The 24,408-nt window shown below is 35.9% G+C and overlaps 1 protein-coding gene across 6 annotated transcripts in view; it reads right to left on the bottom strand.

Moving 5' to 3' along the window:
• The window catches only part of LOC6039116 (insulin-like growth factor-binding protein complex acid labile subunit), a 470,604-nt gene that overhangs the window by 26,154 nt on the left and 420,042 nt on the right, over positions 1-24,408 (bottom strand). For all 6 annotated transcript variants that reach the window (XM_038251247.1, XM_038251242.1, XM_038251244.1 and 3 more), the window contains one exon: positions 2,917-3,115. In XM_038251247.1, the coding sequence (XP_038107175.1) occupies positions 2,917-3,103 (187 nt within the window). In that variant the 5' untranslated portion in view covers positions 3,104-3,115. The remainder of the gene's footprint in view (positions 1-2,916; positions 3,116-24,408) is intronic.

The raw sequence follows: 24,408 nt of genomic DNA on the forward strand, positions 1-24,408 counted from the left end.
AGCTAAATGTTTTCTTGTTTTTTTTTTCAAATTATTCTAACATTTTTTATTTTCCGAATAATTACCATAAAACTCAGTGTATTAAATTGTTGTCCCCACGAAAATTGTGAGTTTTGAGCAAGAAAAATCACTAGGCAATACTGTGTATCTTGGGATAGATTTTTAAAGGCTTATTTAACGATAGTGAAATTTTATCCATTTGAAACCATCTCAGATATTATTAAGAAAATGAGTCTCGCGAGCAGCATGTAAAATACAAAAATTGCACAATGTATCAGAATTGTGTAGCTAAAATGTTTTATTTTGCAAACAACTTTTTTATTTCGTTATTAAATATATCCTTTATTTTACAGTTGCCTTTTATACTTTCACAAACAATTATTATTATCAATTGGGAAAAATATTTTTCGGTTTTGCACACCAATTTGGCTGGACTTTTTTTACTTCTAACATTTTTTTTTACTTTCTTAAAGATTTTTATAAAAGAATTTTAAAAATTAAATTGCAAAATTTCGATTTTGTGATATTTTACATTAGATTAAAATAATTATTAATAAACAATTATATTTATATTAGTTTAAAATTTATTTTTGCTGTGATACTGTATAATTGAAGAAAAAAAAATTGATCTTTATAAACCAAGTATACTCTTTTCATTATTTTTAATCAAAAATAAGAATATATGAAAAAAATATACAAAAAGAAAACCAAACAGGTTTTTTTTTAATTTTGTTTAGGCTGCTACAAATTTTATTGAAAGTTTTGCCCCCCCCCCTCAAATTTGGCCAGAAAAATCAGGGGGGGGGGGGGACAACAAAAAATTTATTTTCAAAAAACATCAAAATTTCAATGAAAATTTAAGTACAATGTTTTCGTCAAATCTATCATTTTTTGAAATTAAATGATTGCAAAATAACTGGAATAGCGTTAAATCAGGGAAGACCAAAGTATGGCCCGCGGGCCAAATGTGGCCCACGAGGTGATTTTTTGTGGCCCGTGGACCCATTTTGAATAATCATGTAAAATGGCGTGTTAGTAAACATTTTCAATTTTTGTTAACAAATAACTAATGATATACTTTTACTTTGATCCTGAATACACGAAACAGATATTTTGTTGAAAAATCTATCGTTTTGAAACAGTTTTACAAGTGTAAATGTGATTGAAAACAGTTAATTTCGTCAAAAACTTCATCAAATGAGTTATGTAATGTTCAAATTTTACTGAAGTGGAAACTGTAAACACAGCAAAAATATAGGTTTTACATATTATTGTCATGGCGTTGCGTTTTATGATTATGAGATTGTGCAAATTTTTATTTTTTTGCACTTAGGCCGTTTAAAACACTTTTTTCATTAAAATGTTGAAACCATGGCTCGTAGTTTCAATTTTTAAACTTTTTTATTTTTTTGCCCCTCCCCCACTCGACTTAGGGCAAGGTCGAGGGACATAAACTTCAAAAAATATTTGCAACGGCCTTATAAACCACCCAACTCATAACATTTGGGTTACGAATTGAGATTCAGGCTGGCGACTTTTTTTTTAAATATTTTTGAAATTAGTGGAATAATCGAGGAATAATTTCATTGCAACGATTTATATTCAAAAAAATCGTTTACCCAATTATAAATCACCTGTTTTCAAATATTTTTTTAGAAAAAAAGGGAAAATATAAGTGAATTCAGTCACAAAATCCATCAACCTAGACAACGCGGAATATTTTTTCACAAAAATAAAAAAATGTTGGTTGAGACATGAAAATTGCTATTTTTCTGCAATTTTTTTTTAATTTTAGCCAAGTGAATAAAACTGTTGAAAAAATGTAATAATCTGTTCTCCAGAATTCAAATGGCGAAAATGTCAAAAAATATCTGAAATTTACAAAAAAAAAAAAAAAAAAACTGCAGCTGATACATATTTTTTACAGTTTTATAATAACGCCATTAATTTCTTTAAAAAATAAACATTTTTTCACATTTGGCTTATGAAAACTTTAAATTTGGCCCGTAACTCTAAAACTTTGAACATTTTTAAACAATTTTGCCATGCAAATGCTGAAACTATGGCTTGTTATTTCAATATTTATATTTTTTTATTGTAAAGTTTTTTTTATTTATTTTTAACTTCAACTTTGTAGAACATTGTTACACTCTAAAAAATAACCCTGCAAAGTTACAACAAACCAGAAATTTTAAAATGAAAAAAATACCCTCCTAGATTAATGTACATTCGAAAAGTTAATTAAATTTCCCTTGAAATGACATGTTCCAAAAAAAAAAAATTCAGGCGAGTTGCGGAAAATGGCACCAAATACGTTTTTCTCGAGATTTTGAACACATCAAATTAAACGTCAAATTTTACGTAAAAGTCCCTTTGGCACCAAATATCTTTCTCATTACCGTTTCAAGCTGCAAATTATTTTAAAAAAACACCTCTTTTTTGCATGTTTAAAATTGAAAGGGTCGTACCGCCCCTCCGTCACGGGATATCGAAAAACGCACATTGGATTCGTGATCTGGGACAAAAGTTACCCCTAAGGACAAAGTTTCACGTAAATCGAAGAGGGGTCGGGACAACTTTTCCCGATTTCGTTTGAGTTGGCAAAGAATTACCCAAATATAAAAAAAAATAATGTCAAAACTTATTTCTATAGTGCAAACACAAATCCCAGCAAAATATACTCCATTTGAGTTGGAATTCTTCGTTAGCTTCTGTTGCACTTTCCCTTCAAGCTAAATCCTCTTTGCCAGAAGTTCCAAGAAGGTGTGGAGGGGGAGGTTTATTAAGAAGCAACTATCCAGTTGAATGCAGCATTCCCCCTTGAACGCTTGAGTCAAAGTGAACTCTTCTCTGGATGCCAGGCCAGAACGACACACTTAACTTCCTCATCCTAACGTACGTAAGTCTTGGGCTCACCTTTTGTGCAGGTCGTCTGGTAGAGTCCCCTTTGATCTAGATCACAGGTGCAGTCCGCCGGGCATCGCTTCAGCAGGGAACTCTGGCCGGAGCCAATCCGGACTGCGATGGCCAGGGTGAGCAGCAACAGCAGCCACGTGCTGGCCATTTTACGACCGATGGAGATGGAGTGCTTCCTTAGGACCATTGTTGGGTTGAGCTGTAAGAAAACAAAAGCGGATGAGTGTAAATATTTTGAAATTTAATGCAAGCTGCTTCAATTTCAATCACTTAGTCTCAAAAATCCCCCACAAAGTGATACTCCTCGTAGGCCAAAACCTCTCTGTCTTGATTAAAAACAGCTTTGTTCGCATTAATTTGCATTAATCTGCAAATTTATTCCAATCACTTTCAGGCAATATCATAATTTCCGCATTCGGCGAACAACACAAATTTTAAGAGCTTTTCCCACCCACTCCCGAGACAGCATCCCAAAACAACAACCCCACGACGACGATGATGATTAATCACTCTATAAGAGAGGGGGAGGACGGAAAGCTCCCGTGGCGCCAGAAAGCTGATTAGAAGTCAATTATGCTAATTACCGGGGCATTGCCAGAACCTTTCGCACTGCATAATTAATGATGAATTTAATTTGCCCAGCGTGGCGTAAAAAATCGCAGGTCGTAAGTTGAGTGGTGTAATTGACAAGGGTGCTAGAATTGGCGTAAAACCCATGAACAAATGAAGATGCTTTACAATTTGCAGAAAAATTAGTTAAATAGTGAAAAATGAAAATTGGATGAAATGAGACCGAGTTTTTAACCTGCCAATCACAAGAGAATTTCCCCTATAATTAAATTAAATTATTGATGAAGAATAAATATGATAGAAAATAGAACTGCAAATCTGGCGTTTTTTTAAAAGGTCCAATAAACCAAATTTCCAATTTTTTGCTTTTTATGTGTTTTTGAAACCGCCTTGAGTAAGGGTTATTAAAAAATAACCAAAATGCAAAAAATGAAAATTTGGTTTATTGGACCTTTAAAAAAACTCCAGAAAAGTATGCTCAAAAGTTTTACTTGTTTCGTGATAACAGCACCAACAAAATTGCGAACAAAAATTGAATATATTTCACTCCTTCGCATTTCATCAGATCTGAAAATGCAAAGATTTATAACGCATATGTGCTGCTGCTGTTGCTGAATTCAATTTTTGGGCCCAGCCAACTTTTCGGTGCAAACAGGGTTTTTTTTTCTCCCGGCCAAAGAAAATCTGCCGGAAAATTCGGTTATCATAACGTACAACTTGTTGTTGATGTTGTTTTTCCCGTGTGCGCGCTTGACTTGGACTTGGAAGTGGTAGACAAACTCGGATCATGGTGAAAAAATATGGCCAAACATGGAAATCCTTTCCAGCAACAAAACCGTATTACACACACACAGCAACGACGCAAATTTCCTGCGAAGAAAGTGTTTGGTGGGAAATATTGTCTTGGAAATAAGCAGATAAAACAGCGGAATCCTTTCTGAGCAGAGCAAGTAACTTTTGGAAGAAGTATTCGTCGCCATCGTGCTAACTTGTCGTACGTGCATTTTGGGCCAAATTGAGTTAAGAACGCCATTTTGTGCAGCTCACAATGCCTCACCTTTTGACCTTCACAGATCTCCAAAATTCGATTTCAATCCTGAGATATTCAACAAAAACCGAAAAAACTCCGTGCATTTTTGTCACTTCACATATGAAAGTAGTTTCAATCATGTCGTGCTATCTTGTCACTCCATGAAAATTGATGTAAGTGCGACAAAAAACCAAAGGGATTTCAGGCCAGGAAAGTCAGGATGCGTTTGTCGCACGTACAAGCTAGACTACCGTAAACATTTGTTATTATAACTCGGGACTCCAGCAACCAACTTCAACCAAACTTTGGGACAATGCACAGAATGGGGAGCCAAACAAAACGTGTTTGTTATTGTTTACATTGCGTGCTTTCGTTTTTGTTTATTCAAGGTCAAACATTAAAACGCGTTTTTCTCGGAACGTCAAAATGGCGGGTGCGACATGATAGCACGACGACGTCGTATTCCTCGGCAGGGTTTTTGTCTGTCTGGCAGGTAAAGAACTGGATGGCCCCTGAATCAAGAAGAACAATGCTGGTTCATATTATTTTTTACCTTCAGGTTAAAGTTTGAAAAGAAACGGTGTAAACGCTGTCGGTTTTTTTTTCTAAAATAATTATGATAATTAATAAATATTGCGAAATAAAAATAATTCAACGGTTCTACCTAAACGATTGAAACTACTCAAAATGCAGACTTTAAATTATTTTCACTTTTTTATGTTTTTTGGTGATTTTGTTGAAATCAATCAAATCAACAAAATCAACAAAATCAACAAAATCAACAAAATCAACAAAATCAACAAAATCAACAAAATCAACAAAATCAACAAAATCAACAAAATCAACAAAATCAACAAAATCAACAAAATCAACAATATCAACAATATCAACAAAATCAACAAAATCAACAAAATCAACAAAATCAACAAAATCAACAAAATCAACACAATCAACAAAATCAACAAAATCAACAAAATCAACAAAATCAACAAAATCAACAAAATCAACAAAATCAACAAAATCAACAAAATCAACAAAATCAACAAAATCAACAAAATCAACAAAATCAACAAAATCAACAAAATCAACAAAATCAACAAAATCAACAAAATCAACAAAATCAACAAAATCAACAAAATCAACAAAATCACCAAAATCAACAAAATCAACAAAATCAACAAAATCAACAAAATCAACAAAATCAACAAAATCAACAAAATCAACAAAATCAACAAAATCAACATAATCAACAAAATCAACAAAATCAACAAAATCAACAAAATCAACAAAATCAACAAAATCAACAAAATCAACAAAATCAACAAAATCAACAAAATCAACAAAATCAACAAAATCAACAAAATCAACAAAATCAACAAAATCAACAAAATCAACAAAATAAACAAAATCAACAAAATCAAAAAAATCAACAAAATCAACAAAATCAACAAAATCAACAAAATCAACCAAATGAACTAAATCAACAAAATCAACAAAATCAACAAAATCAACAAAATCAACAAAATCAACAAAATAAACAAAATCAACAAAATCAACAAAATCAACAAAATCAACAAAATCAACAAAATCAACAAAATCAACAAAATCAACAAAATCAACAAAATCAACAAAATCAACAAAATCAACAAAATCAACAAAATCAACAAAATCAACAAAATCAACCAAATGAACTAAATCAACAAGATATATTAACGGTTTTACCTAAACGATTGAAAAAAAACTCCAAAAATAGGGTTTATCCCATTTTCACCTTTTTCTTGTTTTTTGTTTTTTGTTTTTTGTTTTTTGTTTTTTGTTTTTTGTTTTTTGTTTTTTGTTTCTTGTTTTTTGTTTTTTTGTTTTTTGTTTTTTGTTTTTTGTTTTTTGTTTTTTGTTTTTTGTTTTTTGTTTTTTGTTTTTTGTTTTTTGTTTTTTGTTTTTTGTTTTTGGTTTTTTGTTTTTTGTTTTTTGTTTTTTGTTTTTTGTTTTTTGTTTTTTGTTTTTTGTTTTTTGTTTTTTGTTTTTAATTTAACGCCAATGATTTTTTTTCGAGGATTTTAAGGACATGATGGACGCAAAGAACTAAAATTAATATAAATAAGTTTTGCTGACTGTTGCACAAAAAATTAAAAAAATAATAAAATAAAATTATTTTTTTGAAAAAATAAAAATCTTTAAATTTTCTCAACATCTCAAAACTTCACTCAGCATCAATCATTTTGCAGTGGTACGGAAATTCACCATGCAGCATCCGGCCTGCTTGAAAAGTCATAAGAAAGCCTCGGCACACGTGGTACCTTATCGGAAGGCCTCAACCGCACTCACACGTGTACGTCATGCTCACGTGCAGTAAACCACGGGATTGAAACTCGTCTGAAAAACCTGTATCATTTTCTCAATCGAAACAGTGGCGCCACGTGGTGGTAGCTGCCCTGTTTATTACACTGTGAAATTATCCATAGCCAATCCAAGGAACCACAAGGTGATAACAGAAATGTCTGTCCAAATGAGGTGATGCAAAAAAACTTATTATTTTCAACAAATTTTCGAACAAATCAGCCACGAATTACAAGTTTGACAGTCGAACTACAGTTAAAAGTTGGTTTTGTTATTTGTTTTTTCAAAACCGCATATTTTTAACGAAAGTGCCAAAAATATTCGTAATCACCTTTTGCCTCTTGGTACTGCTTTGTGTTAGTATGTTTTTGGTCGATGTTTGCGGACGTGCACGCAGAACACAGAACAGTGAGAACTAGCGAAAATGCCTCACTTTCTTCTGATACAAGTCGCCATATTGAAATTGCTTGAAGATTCATACCCGTGAGTTAACCCTTAAAAAGGAAGAGTGTGGAAAAAAGGCTTGCAAGAAAGTGGGCATCGTCGTCGAGTGATATCAAAAATCATCATAAAAACAACCGGGCCGTGGTGGAGAGGGAAAGGGTGAAGAAATGGAGATGCTCGTAGAAAAAAGCCTGCACAAGTTTTTCCGTACGCATTTTTTTATGTTCAACAAGCACCATGACGGTTGTGCAGTGCGGCATAAGCACTGCTCACAGTTTTCGTGGGATGAATTTCGATGAGTTTTTTTTTGTTGAGATATCTTAATGATAAAGCAAAGAAGCTATGAATTTTGCTTAAAAAACTTATTAAATACAGTGAATTATTTCATTTAAATTGTTGCAATTTATGACAAAATATATCAATAAAATTTCCTCACAGCTTTGAATCATCTGAAAATCCATCACGTAAATCAAATCCAGTCGTGGAGAATGAGAGGGGGCGTAAATTTTCCAATCAGTCCTAATCAGATTTCACGCCTCCACAATCCACTTCTTTCCCAACATCAATCAAAACTAACGAGGAAGAGTGTCACTTTTTCCCATTCACTGTTGGAAATGATTTCCACCCACCCAACTCGGGTCCAATTTTCATTCCTTCAAATCAAACCCGGTCAATCCGCGGAACTTTGTCAAGAAAAAGCAGCTTCAAATCAATCATAATATTGGATATTTACTTGCTAAGTATTGCTCAGCTGGTGGAAAGCAAATTATCACCGTTCGTTCGTTCGTGTTTTTGCTTCAAGAATAAACGCAGTCCTGGGTTACGATTGGAAGATATTTATCATTTTCAATTGCCGCTTGCTGAAGTGATGGGGTGGAATTTGAAGCACTTGAGGAATATAAATACCGATTTCCTGGGGGGAGAGAGAGAGGAAGGCGTTGAAGGAAGGAGTTGCTTGAAGGGAAGTTGTTGACTTTGTTGGTACCGTGCTAAGCTTTTATCTTATTTCAAATGTTATTTTGTTATTTAGTCAAATAAATATTATTCAATTCAATTCGGTTTTATTTGTGAATAATCAAATTACAATTTGTACATATTATGAACCTAACAGAGTTTTTGTGTTCATTTCAGCTGTGTGTTACGTCTTAATTCAGTTTAGAGCAATTATTACTGTTAATTAAATGCACAAACAAGAGTAAGAAAAAGTTTTCAAAAAACTTACGCAATTGCTAATGATAGGGGATAGGAATAGAAAAAGCTTACAACTAGATCACAGCAAAATTTAATCAATTATAGATGTGCTTGATCATCAGCTCCCCAAGGGCCAGGAATTGCTCCGCTTTGTTACGGCAGGTCCGAAACCGCGTCATCATCTCCCCCGCGAGAGCAAAGAACTCCGGCAGGGTAAAGAGATCTTCCCGGTGACTTCTTGCTGGGCCGCATTGCCGCTACCGGCAGCGACCACGCTGGCGAACGATCGACCCCATCCAGGAGGGAACGCTGGGTTGTCCGCTGGAACCGTACGATGACCAGCAGCCGGCACGGTTACGCTCGTACTTCGCTGAGGAGGGTGGGACGCTGCTGCTTTCTTTTCCTCTTTTCCTGCTCCTCGAGGTAGGTTTTCCGTGCGCTGCATCCACGGTAGTTGCTGGTATGGTTACCTCCACAGTTGGCGCACTTGATGCGCGCCTTGGTTTGCTCTGCCTTGTCCCCCAAGTCCGCCTTGCACGGCAGTGCGCACGCCTCCGAGAGGTGTGTTTCACCGCACTTCACGCAGCGGGGCGGAGGTTGCAGTTCCGCGAGCCGTGGCCAAATTTCTGGCAACGGTGGCATTGCGCTGCGTCCGTCGGGTTCTTTGAGTAAAACCGCCAATTTACCCAAAAACCGTCCAACGCCTTAGTTTTCCGCAGGTCTTGAATTTTTATGGTGCCGCGGTCGAAGTACAACAGGTACAGTGTATGTGTACCTGTGACCGTTGTCTTCCGCGAGAGGACTTTTATGTCACGCGGCGTAATTCCAGCACCCGAGAGGTCCTTCTTTAGGTCGGAGATCGGGCGATCTTGGTACCCCTGCAAGACGACCTTCACGGCAGTCTTCTGCACGGGGTCGAATGTGTAGAACTTGAAGTTTTTATTCTTCAATTTCTCCAAAACCAGGTCGAAGTTCTTGCTGTCAAATGTGTAGACTTGCACTGACGACTTGCCGATTTTCAGACAATATCCGAGGCCTTCCAGCAACTCGTCAATATCGTCCGTCAACGTGTCCAAAACATAGATTGGAGGTGGTCTACGTTCCTTTGGAGAATTGTTCGTTTTTGACGTCGACACTTTCTTCCGTGCACGTCCATCGTATTCGTCGTCGTCGGTAGTGCTGCTACCGTCGGTGTTGTTGTTGTTTTCTTCGTCGTCGCTCAGCATCTGGAACTCGTTCCTGATGGGAATGTTGGCGGATGTTGACGTGTTGGTCGTGGCACCGGAAGTACCGGAACGGGTTCGCACTGGTGATCTCGGAACATATCCGGGATGTAGATACTTTTTGTCGATTCCATCTGCGCTCACGCTCCCCCTGCGCGATGGCGGCCGACACGGCGTTTGTTTGTTTACCTTTTTGCACACGGCCGGTAGACGAACTTCGCGGGTTTTTCGAGGCCGCACTCGAACTGCCACGGCCACGGCCGGCCTTTGGCATGCTGCAGGAGCAAACTCGCGGGTAATCACGGTAGACTACGGCAGAAAATTTCGAAAAAACTATAGAGCACTGAGCACTTGACTGCTGCTTGCTCTCGTGCGTACACGGAGGTGAAATAAATATTAAAATAGATGAATTTCACCAAAACTAGCTTGAACTAAAAAAAAAAAGTTAAAATGCAGTCATGTGTAAAGTTTTAGAATATATTTCTATAATCTTGTGATTAAAAAAATAAATCATTTTTTTAATTCAAAATTAATTATTAAAGGTAAACAATTCTTCAAGAAATATTTTTGGTTAACTATCTCTACATTTAAATAAATCAATTTTTACTTGTTTGGTTCAAAATACAACCAATTAACGGTTTGGCTATTTTCCACTTCATCTTTCAAAAAAGGGGAGGAAGATTCGCCATCCTGTAAGGGAATTTACAATTGAATTGCACAAGCAGGAGGGGATGGAAAGAGAGAAAATCATTCCAGATCATTTTTCTGCCATCACATTTTTTTTCTAATCTACGTCAAGGGCACACTCTTCGGAAGGGACAAACTGATTTGAGCAAAGCATTAGATTGTCTCGATAGCAAGAAGGGGAAAAAAAAGAGATTCTTCGATAATTGGATTTCAAGCAAATTGTCGGCCATTAATTAGAGGATAAGGCCAAATCAAATCAAAAGCTGAGATCTGGGTTCAATCAAATACATTCTCCCTCCCCTGTACTAGACCGAAATGATCCCGCCCGAATCAATCAATTTGGGCCATTACTTTTTCGAAAGCAAAAAAAAAAAAACTCCCAACGAATAAATAAAAGCAAAAATCTACTTAACAGCTCAAACAAATCGTTGTCGCACCCATTATAATGGAACGTGATTTTGGGCCGATTTTCCTAGAGGAAAAACAACTTTGATTGTCAGTTGCGTCGTTAGTAGTTAACTGGAAGTGGAAAAAAGCTCACCATTGAAAGCAAGCAAACAAACAGGCAAAGTTTTCGCCACCCCCAAAAAAAATCGTTAATGCCAACATTCTTGGCTTGGCAGCACTCCTGAATTGCGATAAAAGTTTGCTTTCCCTTTGCCTATTAATGATGGCAGAACTTTTGGGAGAGTCAGTTCTGGGGCGTGTCTTTTTTGGGAAGCATATCTTGAGGGTGACTTTCTTTTTTGATAACAAGTCGTGTTTTTGGATTTTTTACAGTATAAAAAAGTAATTTTGTCACACAAAAATACTTAATTCTCATTTTGGAACTTTTCATCATAACAACCGTGGTTTAGCTTAAATCTATTCCAGCTTCATTATCATTCCCTCGTGGGCACTCCTAACTCCTACGATATGATAAAACCAAAATAGAAAGAAACCACAAGTCGATCGAAATGGCGTGTTTATTCCAATTCAAACCCACTTTTTTTTGTGTGTTTTCTGAAGAGGATCGCCCAAAAAAGCATAAGCATTTCCACCCACCAATTTGCTTCCATTCCGCTCCAATCAGTTGCAGGACATTTAAGCTGTAAACAAGACCATCAGCGCTGTCACACCCACGCCAAAGTGGGGGGAGAGCAGCTTTTTTTGGTTGTCCACTGATTGGATTCGATTTTTTCGGGAGTGTGGTGTTTACATCAATTGTACCATTGAGCCATTTAGTTTTATTTTGAGGTGTTTTTCAAGATATCTTTAACCGTTTACTGTCGTTTATTTTACGAGGATTTTAAATTTTCCCAAGTTTACAAAATTGTTTTGAGAAATTTCTTAGCGGCAGACTATCTAGATGGAGAATCCCAGCAAGCTTAAGAGTACATCTGCATCGAAATAGTGTTATTAATCTGTTATATTTAATTATTTCAAGTTTTTTTTTCACCTGTTTACATTCATCGGTCATTTTCTTTTGCCATTTTGGTTTTTTATTTTGCTTTTAATTAAAACTAATTCTCTTCTTTTTGCAATTTTGTTTTCAGATAAAATTTTGATCATCGATTTCTCTTGAATATTTACAAATTTGGGAGCAGTTCATGCAAAATTGCTTTAAAATAAAATAGCATTATTTATATCATTTCATTTAATTTTATTAGGTTGCTTTAACAATTATATTGGAGCAGTTGTTATCCTGAGCTGAGATATGGACTACCTTTCAATAGATGATTTGTTCGAAACGGGGAGAGAGTTTACTGGTACTAAGGAGAACGAATTGGACAGAGAAGGAAAAAACATGCAAAAATAACCTTCAAAATAGCATTATTTATATCATGAATAGTTATTCTGACCTATTCTTTGATATTTTCTTGTTATGATTAGGACTATAACTAAACAAAACCGGGTTTTTTCGAAACATTTTTTTTCAAAAATACTAGATGATGACAAATATTAGCCTATTGAAAATTGGAAATTCTAGTATTGGATTCCGGGGTTATATTCAATTCATATTAAAAATTAAACTGAAGTGCTGTTATTTTGTTTATTTACGTCAAATTCACTTTCACGGTTTTGTTGATAAATAGTCATAATTTTCGATACAAATAACCTGAAAATGAAACTTAAATCAAACGATTTTGAATTGGTATAGAATTTATCTTACCGAAACTGCCTACGAATATGAAGGATCATGTTATGTTTCAAAAACTTATTAGATTTATTATTCGAAAACAACTCAGCTCTTAGTGCAATTTTGTCTAAATGATCCAAAAATGCACTCCGTTTTCCAATTAAAACTTTTTTTTTGACTAATAAAAAAAAACATTTTATTGACTTTTTTGTTATTAATGGTTTCAAACTTTTTAAGCATTTCAAAATTTTATAAAATCATACTTTTGAAAAACTTTGAAAAACAATAAAAAAATAACCTGCCAAAGTCACCCAGCCAATTAATGCCACCTCGGTTTACGGTAGTAGAAATTAATTTTTAATCAGTGCACCGTCTTCAAATGACAAAAAAATCAAATAAATTCAACATTTTTTTTATTATTTTAAACTTTCAAAACATTTTCAAATAGCTGAAATTGCCTCATCAATTTTCTTTATATGGCCTTGTGACATTAACGAAAAATTAGTTTTTTTTGTGTGAATTAGCTAAAATTTAGAAAAGGCAAAAATAAAATTTATTCTTGGTATTGAAGTGATAGGCACAAAACATAACATTTTTCTAGACTTAATATAAAATAAACATTTTTAGATTCAAATACACGGTATGATCAATGAAGGTGTCTTTGGAAAATTCACTTAAAACAAGTCATATCAACAAACGCATATTTAACAAATTTTATTTTTTCTTCCCAATCCTTTTTGAAGATCAATAATTGTTACAGCTGAAGAAATTATTCATTTAAAGTGCAACTTTTTATACTAAATTTTGCTTTTTTTATAAACTGAAAATTTGGTTTATTGGACCTTTTCGAAAAAATTGCAGAAGTGAAAAACTTTTTCGACTATCTCTTAAAATAAAAGAAAATTAAACAAGAATAATTTAGTTTTATGAGCACCACCAAAATATCGTCGAAATAAAAAAATGAAAATATTATTATCTAAAAGATCGGAAAATTTCACAAATCTTTCATTGTTTAACGTTGAAAATCGGACATCGAGGGTTGTTTGGGTTTTTGGCTATTTCTTAAAGCTACTGTATTTCAGCAACGAAAGGTTTGATTGTGGTTTATGGAACTTCATTTTTTTCAAAAATCAAAAAAATGCAAGCATTTCACTGAAATTAAATTTGTAGTGGCTATATCTTGGAAACAGGGCAATTTTTTAAAAAATCTGTGCAGTTATTTTCGATTGCAAATTCAGATTTACATTAAAAAATGAGGTCAACAAAATTAATGCATAACATTTCGATTTTTTTTCAAAAATCACTTTTTTATCATAAATTCATAACCTGGCGGCAAATTTTTTTTTTTTTTTTGAATTAAATATACTTTATTGAATCTTTCTTATAATAATTACATTTGGTTTACATAATAAGTGGTCAGCTGTGGCTCTTCAGCTTTAGTTTGCTTTTCGTGATTTAAACACTGTTCATTTTCTTAACTTTAAAAGTATATGATTTATCATTTTTGTAACACTAGGTACAATGAGGAAAAAAATAAGAAAACATAACCTAACCTAAAACTAACTTAATCTTACCATAAACTAAACCAATCCTTGAATCAAGGGGTATTCAGATATAGCACATTTTTCCCTGAATTTCAAACATTTTTCTTGAATCTTCTGATCCAACATTTTTACTTCTGCTAATTCATGAACCTCACTTGATCTTGTCCAGCCAGGAACATTCAAAACCATTTTGAGTACCTTGTTTTGGACACGCTGGAGCTTCAATTTATGAGTTCTAGCGCAACACTCCCAAACAGGTACTGCATACTCAATAACGGGGTAAATTATTTGTTTGTAAACTGCTAACTTATTTTTCAAAGAAAGCTTTGATTTTCTGTTAATTAAAGGATACAAACACCTGATGAGAATGCTGCACTTGTTCAATATTTTGTCTACATGCTGCCGAAACAAAAGTTTCGAGTCAAGTATGAGACCTAAATAGACAACTTCCTTTGACCAGGGTATCGAAACATCATTCATTTTAATCAAAACATCATCCTTTGGGGCAAATCTGGCCGATTTGGAAAGTGGAAAAATGATGGTTTGAGTTTTGGCTGCATTTATGCGAATTTTCCAGTCGCCAAAGTATTCGGAAAGAACGTCAAGACCCTTCTGAAGACGGCCAACTAAATATCTGGTTATTTTACCCTTATAAATAACGGCAGTGTCATCAGCAAAAAGTGACAACACACCATTACCAGGAAGAGTAGGCAAATCAGATGTAAAAATATTGTACAGAAGTGGGCCAAGAATACTTCCTTGGGAACCCCAGCATCAATGTTGAATAATCCAGAAGCAATCCCATTCAGAAAAACCTTGAACGATCTCTCCGAAAGATAGTGCTGGATAATTTTGATAAGATACATTGGAAAACCGTATAAATACAGTTTATGTATCAAACCATCATGCCAAACATTGTCAAAAGCCTTCTCAACATCCAACAAAGCCATAGCAGTTGATTTAGACTCAAGCTTGTTCTGCTTGATGATTTTAGTTACTCTCGTAAGCTGATGAGCAGTATTATGCCCCTTTCGGAAGCCAAACTGCTCATTCAAAATTATATTATTATCGTTGGTAAAATCCAAAAGCCTTGAATAGATGACCTTCTCAAAGAGTTTGGACAGACTACTCAAAAGACTAATGGGACGATAACTTGTTGGCGATGTTGGATCTTTTGAGGCTTCAAAATTGGTATGACTTTGCCCAGCTTCCAATTGGTGGGGAAGTAACCAAGTTGCAAACATTTATTGAAAATATTGGCTAGATGTTGAAAGAACTGATCACTCTGTTTTTTCAACACTAGATTAAAATGTTATCAAAGCCTGGAGCTTTCATATTTTTCATTTGTTTAACTGCAACTTTGACTTCCTCACCAGAAACATGGGAATCTGCAGGAAATTCAAAGGTAGAGTCATTGATTGTTGAAATACTATTGGCAACTGATGTTTCTTTACGGCTGGTCATGGAAGCGCCAAGATTATGTGAACTAACAAAATGAAGCCCAAGTGCATTTGCCTTTTCCTCGGATGTAATCAAACGAGAATCCTCAACAATAAGAGGAGGAATAGGCTTTGGTTTGTTTTTAAGAACTTTTGAAAGTTTCCAAAATGGTTTTGAATAATTCCCAAGCTGGCTTACATGTTTTGAAAATTCTTGATTTCTGATATTGTCAAGTCGGTCTTGTATGATTTTGTTCAAATTGTTCACTGAAATCTTTTTGTCATAGTCCCCAGTCCGTTGATATTGTCTCCTATAAACATTCCTAAGTCTAATCAAGTGTTTAGTATCTACGTCAATATCAGTTACCTTAAAATTAACAGGAACCTCCCGAACGTTGGCAGCCTCTGCTTGGTTGATAGCCTGCTGGATCACCTCCAGCGAACGATCAATATCGGCAGAAGTTTCCGGGTGTTGATCATAGTCGATGTTGCTGTCGACCACTTGCTGAAACTGCTGCCAGTCAACGTTGTGGTAATCTTTCCGGGTTGGTTGCCGCTGCGGAGTAACGGAAGCTCCAACCTCCACAACCACCGGATAGTGATCAGAACTCAACTCTTCAAACACCTCAGGATGAGCCACGTTCTCAGCCATATTGGTAATGAAGAAGTCGATGATTGAGTGATTCCCAGACCGAGCCACCCTCGTTGGACGATCCGGACTCACAACGTTGTAGTATCCGTTTTGCAGATCGTTGTGCAGAATCACTCCGTTCCGATTCCTCCTGCTGTTGCCCCAAACTTCATGCTTCGCGTTGAGGTCACCAGCGATGATGTACTTTGCGCTCCGCCGTGTCAGCTTCTGGATATCGCTCTTCAGTTTTGCTGCTGAACCATCTCTGGAATTCACCTGACGTGGGCAGTATGCAGCAATGAAGAGTACTGGGCCAACCGAAGTGGGAATTTCCACCCCAACGGCCTCGATGATGTCCAGCTTGAAGTGTGGCAGCCGGCGTGGCTTGAGATCACGATGAACAGCGACAAGCACACCTCCTCCTCCAGAGGTGGTCCTGTCGAGCTGCGTCGCGATCTTGTAGTTTTGCAGATAAACTTTTTCACCGGGCTTCAGATGAGTTTCCGTGATGGCAGCTACGTCGATCTCCTTCTCGCGAAGAAAATCCACCAGCTCTAAGTTCTTCCTCCTAATGGAGCAAGCGTTCCAATTCAGCAGCTTGAGGGACCTACGATCCATACTGGATGACGAACGAGGTCAGCACTTCAATCTGCTGGGTCTTGGTTTTGCATCCACGCAGTGCAGCGGACATCTGTTTGAAAATATTGAGGAGTTCGGTTGAGGTGTAAAGATCATTACCATTTTCCTCAACTGCTGGTTCTTGGGTTGGTCTTGGCTCCTGGCTGAAGCCCGGTGGTGGCGGTCTCGGCTCCTGGCTGGAACCCGGCCGTGGATGATTCATCTCAGCTCTCTTCCTGGGATCCAACGGCAACGGTGCCAAGTTCGGGACCTGGCGTCGCGGTTGAAGAGGTGGAAAATTTTGCTCCACCAGGGCTGGAGGAGTTCTACGACGCTGAGGCTGATTCTTCGTCGATGCTTGCTGCCGAATTTTCACGAACTCAGCTCTCTTGGGGCACTTTCGGTCGGTTGACGAGTGCTCACCGTTGCAGTTGAGGCACTTCACCAGCGAATCTTGGATGCACTGGGATGTGATGTGCGCATCGGTACCACATTTGGCGCAACGACGCTTTAGGTGGCAGTTCTTACCTCCGTGCCCGAAACCCAGGCAGTTGAAGCATTGTGTGACGTCACGATGCACTGGTCGGTATCGCTCCCACGACACGATAATGTTGAAAACCGCTCGAATTGCCTTCAGCTCAGGAAGCGTCGTCGATCCCTTAGCCAAATGCAGCAGGTAGAGCTGGTCACGGTACTTGATGTCTTTGTTGCGTCGGCTCATTTTGTGCACGGCCAACACATCCAGTTTCAAAACTTTTAGCTCGGCAGCTAATTCCTCCACTGGCATGTCGTACAGACCTCTGACGACGATTTTGAACGGCTTATCCATGACGACATCATGGGTAAAGTACTCCGCCTCGTTTTCGGTCAAGTAATCCTTGACCAGTTGATAGTGCTGCCTGGATTGCACCAGCACCTTAAATCCGTCCTGACACAGACGAATGTTGCCTTGGACTTTCCCAGACTTGATGAGTTCAACCAGCCCCGCTCGAAAGTCGATCGTTGCTGCTGATTGCCTCACATAAAAAGGAGGCAGTTTCTCCTTTCGCTGTTTCACTTCATTCTCCTTTGCTTCCGCTACCTGGTCCTCGTCAGGCAGTCCAGCGAACTTGTTGTTCTTCAAAAGCTGCTCCTCGTGCGATGAAGAGTTCTCCTCCTCCTCATCCATCGGTACAGTACCGTCGCTCTTTTTCGTCTTTTTGCTGTTCGATGTCACTTCCAAAAGCACCTTCCTCTTGGAAATTCCCGGTTTTTGGCCATCAGTTGAGGCCTCAACCTTCCTTTTGGAAATTCCCACTTTTTTGCCTGCTTGAGCCGCAGGTAGGGCAATATTGCCGGCGTTTTGCGCCGGGACGCGACGAGTCATGTTGATTCAGACAACCTTCACCAACGAATGCTCGGATAACAATACCTGGCGGCAAAAATTTTGACCTCCCTTCAAAAGTTTCAAAAAATCTCGGAAATAAAAAAAAAACGAATTTTGGGAGATTGAGTTAGGCCTTTGCAAATATTGTCTCTCGGCTCTGTCCAAATTCGCGAAAAAAAAAAAAAAAAAAAAAACTTTTCGTGGGACTGTTTATTGGTATTTCATGAACATTTTGAACGTCTTCAAAGGACTTCATACATGCTTAACATGATAATAAACGCAGGAAAATGCATTTTAACTTGGTTTCGGTTGATTAAACTTAATTTTCATCAAAATGTTGAAGTTTTTCGAAAAAATATTTTTTTTCCTCTGATTATTCAAGCCGACTTTGAAGGGAGGTTGGGGATTGGTCCGCATTGTAAAAAAAAGTAACGAATGAATAAATCTGCCAGAATTTTTCCGAGAACCTATTTTTTTTGAACAGTCCTCATAAATACATTCGGGTAATTCTCTACCAACTCACACGAAATCGGGAAAAGTTGCCCCGACCCCTCTTCGATTTGCGTGAAACTTTGTCTTAAGGGGTAACTTTTGTCCCTGATCACGAATCTGAGGTCCGTTTTTGATATCTCGTGACGGAGGGCGGTACGACCCTTCCATTTTTGAACATGCGAAAAAGAGGTGTTTTTCAACAATTTGCAGCCTGAAACGGTGATGAGATAGAAATTTGGTGTCAAAGGGACTTTTATGTAAAATTAGACGCCCGATTTGATGGCGTACTCAGAATTCCGAATAAACGTATTTTTCATCGAAAAAAACACTAAAAAACTTTTAAAAATTCTCCCATTTTCCGTTACTCGACTGTAAAATTTTTTGGAACATGTCATTTTATGGGAAATTTAATGTACTTTTCGAATCTACATTGTCCCAGAAGGGTCATTTTTCATTTAGAACAAAATTTTTCATTTTAAAATTTCGTGTTTTTCTAACTTTGCAGGGTTATTTTTTAGAGTGTAACAATGTTCTACAAAGTTGTAGAGCAGACAATTACAAAAATTTTGATATATAGACATAAGGGGTTTGCTTATAAACATCACGAGTTATCGCGATTTTACGAAAAAAAGTTTTGAAAAAGTTACTTTTTGCGTTTCTCTTTGTTTCGTCGTCCGTGTCTGTCGCGGGTGACCATGAATGGCCATGATCGATGACGACCAACTTTTTCAAAACTTTTTTTTCGTAAAATCGCGATAACTCGTGATGTTTATAAGCAAACCCCTTATGTCTATATATCAAAATTTTTGTAATTGTCTGCTCTACAACTTTGTAGAACATTGTTACACTCTAAAAAATAACCCTGCAAAGTTAGAAAAAACACGAAATTTTAAAATGAAAAATTTTGTTCTAAATGAAAAAATTACCCTTCTGGGACAATGTAGATTCGAAAAGTACATTAAATTTCCCATAAAATGACATGTTCCAAAAATGTTTACAGTCGAGTAACGGAAAATGGGAGAATTTTTAAAACTTTTTTAGTGTTTTTTTCGATGAAAAATACGTTTATTTGGAATTCTGAGTACGCCATCAAATCGGGCGTCTAATTTTACACAAAAGTCCCTTTGACCTCAAATTTCTATCTCATCACCGTTTCAGGCTGCAAATTATTGAAAAACACCTCTTTTTTCACATGTTCAAAAATGGAAGGGGTCGTACCGCCCCTCCGTCACGAGATATCAAAAAACGGACCTCGGATTCGTGATCAGGGACAAAAGTTACCCCTTAGGACAAAGTTTCACGCAAATCGAAGAGGGGTCGGGGCAACTGCTGTGTGAGTTGGTAGAGAATTACCCATTCAACATTGCCGAAGATACCAAATTGATTAAAAAAATCCTTCAAATGTTACAGTTTTCGAATATAAACGTATCATTTATAATTGTGTACGGACAGCTGCCAAAATTGTATGGATGAACCAATGACACAAAACGGCTTCTTTGGCCATAGGAAAAGCCCCACAAAGTTTGAGCAAAATAAAAAAAATACAATAATAAAAATGATTCAAGTCAGCCGACTTCGTAGAAAATTGCTCACAATTAAAAAAAAGTCACATTTTGAACCGAATTAATTTTAAGTGGCTTCATTTAACTAATTTTTTTTAAACAATTTTTTTCTACTTTTTACAATAATTATGATGATTTGAATTTTGAAAAATTAACATACTTCAATGATGCTTTATTTCATATTGTACCATAGCTCAAATGTTTTTTTTTGTCGTCTCTAACACTGTAATTTTTTTTTGCGAAATTTATTTGTTGCGGCCCTTGCAAATATTTTTCTATATCCATGCCGTGTTATTTACCCTATTCAGCAAGTAATTGTGTGATAAAGCATGTTATTGGAGTGATCGAATGAACGAGTAACTGAGATTACTTATAGAAAAAATCTAAATCATTTTCCTCGCTGAGAACTGCAAAACCTGGAATCACAACAACAACAACAACTGTGACAGCCCCCCGCGAACAACAACAAAAAACTTTTCGCAGCTCAGGTCAGCTCTGCGAAATGCGCTGCTTGCTTTAGAAGTTCCGAAAATTGAACTGTTATTTTCCATGATTTATTCCCCGGCCCCAGGCTAAGCCTTTGTTCTGCGTTTGAAAAGTGACCAAATAGAACTTCCGACTGGCTATTTGCTGCCTTTTGCGGGTTTGTTTGACTCTCGCACGCTGGCTTCGATTTTGTTGATATGGTAAAAGCTTTCCGGAGTGGTGGCACGTGGGAACCAAAATATGTCCCACGTGTCGTGTGCTGAGTTCTGGCCAGGACATATTGAAACGAATGCTTGCAGATGCTGTTTGAACGAATAGAGAGGCGATATTTATTGAATTCACTGCTGGTCATGATGGATTTCTAGAAGCACATGTCAACGTGGGAAATTGAATTCAACATCAAAGTGTTTATGGTGAGCAGCAATTACCTGGGTTATGGAACTCGAAAACACGTGTTTCTGGGAAGCAATGCAAATTTGAAAACATGCGTTTTGAAATTACTGTACCAACCAAGAGTTCATTATATTGAGCTCATTAGTTTGTAACTGTATCTCATGGAAAGAGAGCTTTTCCTTCAAAGTTTCCCACAGGGACTTACCCTTGTTATTTTATTTTCCTCTTATTATCTCAGCTTATCTGTGTGCAAACAATCCTTGATGCTCTAACCACAGTTACTGCTTGTTCAAGTAGCGTAACATTAACTATCTGGTAGCGATGCTATTTTCTCTCTGCTTCTGCCGGGAAAAGGATCATGGGATCTATTTTCATCACAAGAACATCCCAAGTGGCAGGGAAAATTCAAATAGCCCTTGTAAGAAGAGCTGAAAACTTTTCCGAACCATGAATAACTCTAACGCTACTAACAATGGGTCCTCGCAAGTAAAAATATCCTTTTTTCGCAGCAGTAAAAAAAATCCCATTTCTGTTTGCCCATTCACCATTTCGCCGTCCCCGCTTCAAGTGCGGTTGACAATGGCCATAAATTGATATTGTTTTATGCAAAACTTCTGCGACCAACATTTTCAATCATGAATAATTGTGGTATTGGATTGCAGTGATGCCATCATCGTCGGTCGACGCTTCCCTCGAGAAATTGAGATTCGAAAAAAGTGTTACACTGAAAAAAGAAGAGCCAAAATGCGTTGCACGCTCATCATTTTCAGGTCCGTCCGCTCGCCTAGAATGATTGACAATCGATGGTTCGTTCGGCCATCGGATGAAGGATGGAACGACAAAATTGAGTTATGTCCTGTGACGGTGATTGGAACCGAAAATGGAACCCGGCCCGGGCTGGCATCCGCAGCAACTCCGTGGGGACGAAACCTGCGTCACAAGGTTTCAAGTTTCGAACTTTGCCTCGATTGATTTTTTTTTGCGAAAAGTTGCTCACTTTGAATGTGGGTTATTGGTTGGAAACAAATTTGGCCTGTTACCCAATTAGGGGTTTGAAATTACAGCAATTTAAGGGGGTTTGCCCGGAAGAGTTGTTAATTTGGTCGTGACAAAATTAGTATTGATGTCAATTTTGTTTTTCTTTTATCCATTTTTCTGTTTTGTTTCTAATTTTCTTAGTTTTGTTAGCAGATTATCTCATTTCTTATTTCTAATTTTTCATCTTTAAAATTTTGTTTGCAAAATATCTTATTTCTCATTTCTGAGAACGCATTTATCATCTCTCTTTTCGATTTTCTCATTACTCATTTCTAATTTTTCATGTCTTATTTTTCATTTGTCTAGTTTATTGATTTATTTCTGCAAATTGTAAATTGTAAATTGTAAATTGTAAATTGTAAATTGTAAATTGTAAATTGTAAATTGTAAATTGTAAATTGTAAATTGTAAATTGTAAATTGTAAATTGTAAATTGTAAATTGTAAATTGTAAATTGTAAATTGTAAATTGTAAATTGTAAATTGTAAATTGTAAATTGTAAATTGTAAATTGTAAATTGTAAATTGTAAATTGTAAATTGTAAATTGTAAATTGTAAATTGTAAATTGTAAATTGTAAATTGTAAATTGTAAATTGTAAATTGTAAATTGTAAATTGTAAATTGTAAATTGTAAATTGTAAATTGTAAATTGTAAATTGTAAATTGTAAATTGTAAATTGTAAATTGTAAATTGTAAATTGTAAATTGTAAATTGTAAATTGTAAATTGTAAATTGTAAATTGTAAATTGTAAATTGTAAATTGTAAATTGTAAATTGTAAATTGTAAATTGTAAATTGTAAATTGTAAATTGTAAATTGTAAATTGTAAATTGTAAATTGTAAATTGTAAATTGTAAATTGTAAATTGTAAATTGTAAATTGTAAATTGTAAATTGTAAATTGTAAATTGTAAATTGTAAATTGTAAATTGTAAATTGTAAATTGTAAATTGTAAATTATAAATTGTAAATTGTAAATTGTAAATTGTAAATTGTAAATTGTAAATTGTAAATTGTAAATTGTAAATTGTAAATTGTAAATTGTAAATTGTAAATTGTAAATTGTAAATTGTAAATTGTAAATTGTAAATTGTAAATTGTAAATTGTAAATTGTAAATTGTAAATTGTAAATTGTAAATTGTAAATTGTAAATTGTAAATTGTAAATTGTAAATTGTAAATTGTAAATTGTAAATTGTAAATTGTAAATTGTAAATTGTAAATTGTAAATTGTAAAACGTATTCTATTCACAAGCAACATAATGGACAAATTAACCGCAAGTTTTTCTTCACTTTTAAATTATTTTCCGTTCCTAATACAACGTGCCCGATTATTCTCTCAAAAGAACTTTACTCCAAAAAAACCTAATATTTGCAATTGTACTTTTCCTCCCCTCTTCACAAGTTGCTCTAGTATATAAAAATGTGCTTTTAAATCAACTTTTCATTGTTTCCCCTCCAGACAATGCTCAACAGCACAATTACAGCTTTGATTTGAATGCTTTCCTTTCGCCCCGAAAGTTGCCTTCCTTCTAGGCTGGAAAACGAAAAACTTTGTGGAATAAAAAAGGTGGTACATTTCAATCAAGCCACCTTGCTAAACTCAGTGCAAATTACGCCACCAACATAAGCGCCCCTCCATTGTGAAGAAAAACTCGACGATTTTTCCTTTCCCAACTTGTAGCGCCGCCCGTGGCATTCGTGGAATTGAAGTTTAAACACATTTCATCGCGAGTGAGTCTCGCCCCGTAAATTGTGCCCACTTTTAGGGCTTGTTCATTACTTTGTTTCATGCGAATTCTTAGGTGAGCTGGGAGACTTTTTAACTTTATATTTGAAAAATGTGGAGCCGCATTGTGAGGAAAAGTATTTTCCCATCAGGAGCAATTGTCAGCAATTCAACAATGGTGTCGTTTTGTGCCTCAGAAAGGGGACTTGTAGAAAGTGATTTTTCTTTTGCACACACGTAAATCCTGGGGGTGGGGGAACAAAAGTACGATATTTACTGTGTGAACAATAATCCAGGATGAAATATATTTATGCAGAGTCCCTGATGGCAATTCAGGACAGACATTCCCTCTAGTTGAATGAGATCGGAAAGTATCAGGCAAAAACATGTGATCAAAATGTGAAAGTGTTATAGTAGAAAACAGGTTAAAGAAAATCAATGGGAAGCTTTGATAAATTATTTTTGTTCCAAAAAAAAGCAAGGGTTTTAATGACAAAAATATTAAAAATTCACATGCCAGATTTATCAAAATGGAATGCAGACAATTTTCGTTGCAGATTTTTTTGCAGATATTTTTCAAAGTCATATCTCT

Source organism: Culex quinquefasciatus, chromosome 2 (assembly GCF_015732765.1).
Source record: "Culex quinquefasciatus strain JHB chromosome 2, VPISU_Cqui_1.0_pri_paternal, whole genome shotgun sequence".
Classification (NCBI taxonomy): Eukaryota; Metazoa; Arthropoda; class Insecta; order Diptera; family Culicidae; genus Culex; species Culex quinquefasciatus.